This window comes from Staurois parvus, unplaced genomic scaffold (assembly GCF_062004578.1).
Source record: "Staurois parvus isolate SC_StPar_1 unplaced genomic scaffold, SC_StPar_1.0 ptg000865l, whole genome shotgun sequence".
In the NCBI taxonomy this organism is placed as follows: Eukaryota; Metazoa; Chordata; class Amphibia; order Anura; family Ranidae; genus Staurois; species Staurois parvus.
The window spans coordinates 435,761-439,078 of record NW_028318661.1 but is presented as its reverse complement, the minus strand read 5'-3'; the positions used below and the strand labels follow the sequence as shown (position 1 = coordinate 439,078).

Below are 3,318 nucleotides of genomic sequence, written 5' to 3'. Positions count from 1 at the left end.
CATTTTCTTCTTAAAGGGCACACTCACAGGTTACAAAAACTAAGAGTAAATGTTACAGTGTGACATTATGTTACAACATGATGTTGATGTTACAGAAGGAGGACGGGCTATTTCTTTTCCCTTTTTTTTTTAGGAAACATCATTAACTTGTCATTTTTGCTTTTATTCTCACGTAGCTACAAAGCAAACACTAGCTAAGATCATGAGGGGTTAATAGCACAGCCACATCCTTCCTGACAAACATGTAGCTGCTTTTACTTTCAGTTTTTCCTCGCCATGGCGTCTTTAGATGTGAGAAGCGAGCTGTGTTGTTCGGTGTGCCTGAACATTTTTACGGATCCCGTGTCACTGGTATGTGGACATAACTTCTGCCGGGTCTGTATTAAGAATGTGCTGGACTACCAGGGGAGCTTGAAAGTTTATAACTGTCCAGAATGCAGGACAGAATTCGGGAAACGTCCTGCTCTGCAGAAGAACATAACTCTCCGTAATATTGCAGAACGTTTTTCTGAGAAGACGCTGAAGGAAGATGTTTACTGCACGTACTGTATGGGGTCTACTGTACCAGCTGCTAAATCTTGTCTAATGTGCGAAGCTTCTCTTTGTGAAGCACACCTCAAAGTCCATACCACGTCACCAGAGCATGCCCTGTGTGAGCCCATCTCCTCCTTCAACAAAGTGAAATGTCCCGCTCATAAACAAGTGTTCATGTATTACTGCATCGAAGACTCTGCCCATTTGTGTGTTTCATGTACCTTGTCAGGACAACACACTGGACATCAGATGGAGCTTTTAAGTGATTTCTGCAAAAAGCAAAAGGAAAAGTTGATGGACATACAGAAAGAACTCAACGTTGCCAAAATCGACATTGAGAAAAAGATGCAAGATTTGGAGCTGCCCATAAAAAGACTGGAGAGTAAATATGAGACAACCCAAGCAGATGTGTCTTCCGTTTTTAAGGAAATCCAACAACAGCTGAAGGAGCTCGAAGAAAGAATCCTTCAAGATATCAACTCTCGGAAAAAACTAATGTTGAATGGTTTCATGGAGCAAATCTCTGAACTAGACAAGAAGAAGCGGGAACTGTGCGGGAAGATGGAACGCATCAAGGAGCTGTGTAGTATGTCCGACCCCATCGCCATCTTGCAAGACCTAGATTTGGGAAGCAACCAGATTTTAAATTTCGAAAGCAAGGATGAAGAAGATTTAAAGGATCATAGCAAGACAATGGATGAAGACATGGACAAGTCTTTTTTTTTAATGATGTTATGTAAAGGTTTAGTTGATATTTTCAGTAGCCATAAGCATAAGCTGCAAGCAGAGAGCGAGGCAAAAATAACGCTAGATATCAAAACGGCGGCTAATAATGTTTTTATTTCCAATGATTGCAAAACCGCCTCGTGGTTAGTGAACCAAGGTCGTCCAAAGGTGCCTGAAAGATTTCAGTATCACCAAGTGTTGAGTGTTGAGACTTATTCAAGTGGAAGATATTATTGGGAGGTAGAAAGTGGTGAAACGGGCAACTGGATGGTGGGAGTGACCTATCCCAGCATTGAGAGGGAGGGGAGTCAGGCCATTATTGGAAAAAACGATAAGTCGTGGAGCCTTTGCAAGTGGAATAATCAATATTTTACATTGCACAACAGAAAACAGACCCACCTTAATGTCAAGTTTGGCTGTAGGAAATTCAGGATCTGTCTGGATTACGAGGCTGGGCGCCTGACCTTTTACGAATTAAACAACTTGACCAAACCAGTGGACACCATTGTCACCACTTTTACAGAGCCCCTCCATGCTGCCATAAGTGTCTGGGATAGCGCATGGGTGACAGTTCTGAGTCAGGAATAGTTTCATATTGTACTTTCATTTTTAAAAAATTGTTTGCATTTTAGAACATTTGAATGCATACACAATGTCAGGGCTGGGGCAAGGCAGAGGCAGGACTGGCACTACACCTTGGATGCTATACAAACCTAAGTCAGAAAGTAAAGATTACTTATCTGTGTGCAAAGTGCCCAACTGTCCCTCTTTGTCCCCCATTTTTTTTTTTTGTTTTTCTTTTGTTTTTTATTATGATTTCATCACAGCTCCATCTATTATATTGTGAGCAGGGGCAGACTGACCATTTGGAAACTCGGGCACTACCCGAGGGCTCGGGGTCAGTAGGGGGCCCCATGAGATGCCCCTGGTACCTTTTTCATAGGATTTTTGAGTTTGGGCAAGGACACAGGGGCCCCATGATCCCCTATTGCCGGGTGGCCCCATGAGTTGTCACTCCGCCCCTGATTGTGAGTAAGGGGCTACCTGTAGAACATTGGTTTTGAACTGCTGACTTGTGCTTTAGAAACATTGTTACCGATACTAATACTATAATTACTTGACAGTGCAATGTTGATGGTTTGTATTTATTGCATGAGACATGAATATGAGTACATCAGTCCATTGGATTGTCCATTGGGCAACCCTAGATGTTGTACTGTTTTTTCATATGCTGATATACTCTGTTATTTTGTAATCTTGTCTTCATGACCGTGTTTTCTGTCTGTGAAAAAATGCTGCCCTGCTGCATTGTGAACACAGGAGGTTGCCCGCTCAGCATGGGTGCCATTCAGAGGTCACTTTACATTTTTTCAATGAATACAACGCATTCTCTGATTGGATAAGATGAGTGATGATGTCATGCTCTCCACCTCATCCAATCATAGAATTCTTTGCATTTACTGAGAAAATGCTATGTATTCTCTAAATGACACCCATGCTGAGCAGCTAACCTTCTGTGTTCACAATGCAGCAGGGCAGCCACTTGGCACAGGACCTGGAAGCAAGTGGAGATCACTGGAGCAGCGGTGCCCAATACAGTGATTTCCAGCTTCAAGTGAGATTCAATAGGTATAGTATATGCATCGTTATATTGGTCCAAGTTGGACCAGTGTAACTATGCAAAAATATCCATACCTTTCCTATTTCAAGTAGAACTGAGGGCAAACTTTGTTTTCTTATTTTAAATAGAGTAGGGGAGGGTTATGACCCCTGTCAGGTTTTTGTTTCCATCTGTCATCTCCCTTCGCTCCCTGTTCTATAGTTAAAACAGGAAGCAAAAGGAAATCCCTCCAAAGTGAGGTAGTCACCAGGGTAATCATAACTAGTGTCTCCATTGGAAGATTTCCCCTCCTATTCCTGTCCTGGTGACCAGGGGCGGACTGACAACTCATGGGGCCCCCGGGCAATAGGGGATCATGGGGCCCCTGTGTCCTTGCCCAAACTCAAAAAAGCCTATGAAAAAGGTACCAGGGGCATCTCATGGGGCCCCCTACTGAC

General features: G+C 43.1%; 1 protein-coding gene across 1 annotated transcript; it reads left to right on the top strand.

Annotated features, from left to right (window-relative positions):
* Positions 1 to 276: 276 nt before the first annotated feature.
* LOC149443246 (E3 ubiquitin-protein ligase TRIM39-like) lies at positions 277 to 1,848 on the top strand. The gene has a single exon (XM_089655718.1). The coding sequence runs from the start codon at positions 277 to 279 to the stop codon at positions 1,846 to 1,848; it is 1,572 nt and encodes a 523-aa protein (XP_089511844.1).
* The last annotated feature ends 1,470 nt before the right edge of the window (positions 1,849 to 3,318 follow it).

Bases quoted from the DNA above. Each gene is read 5' to 3' on its own strand.
- LOC149443246 (XM_089655718.1), top strand. From the start codon at position 277: ATGGCGTCTTTAGATGTGAGAAGCGAGCTGTGTTGTTCGGTGTGCCTG.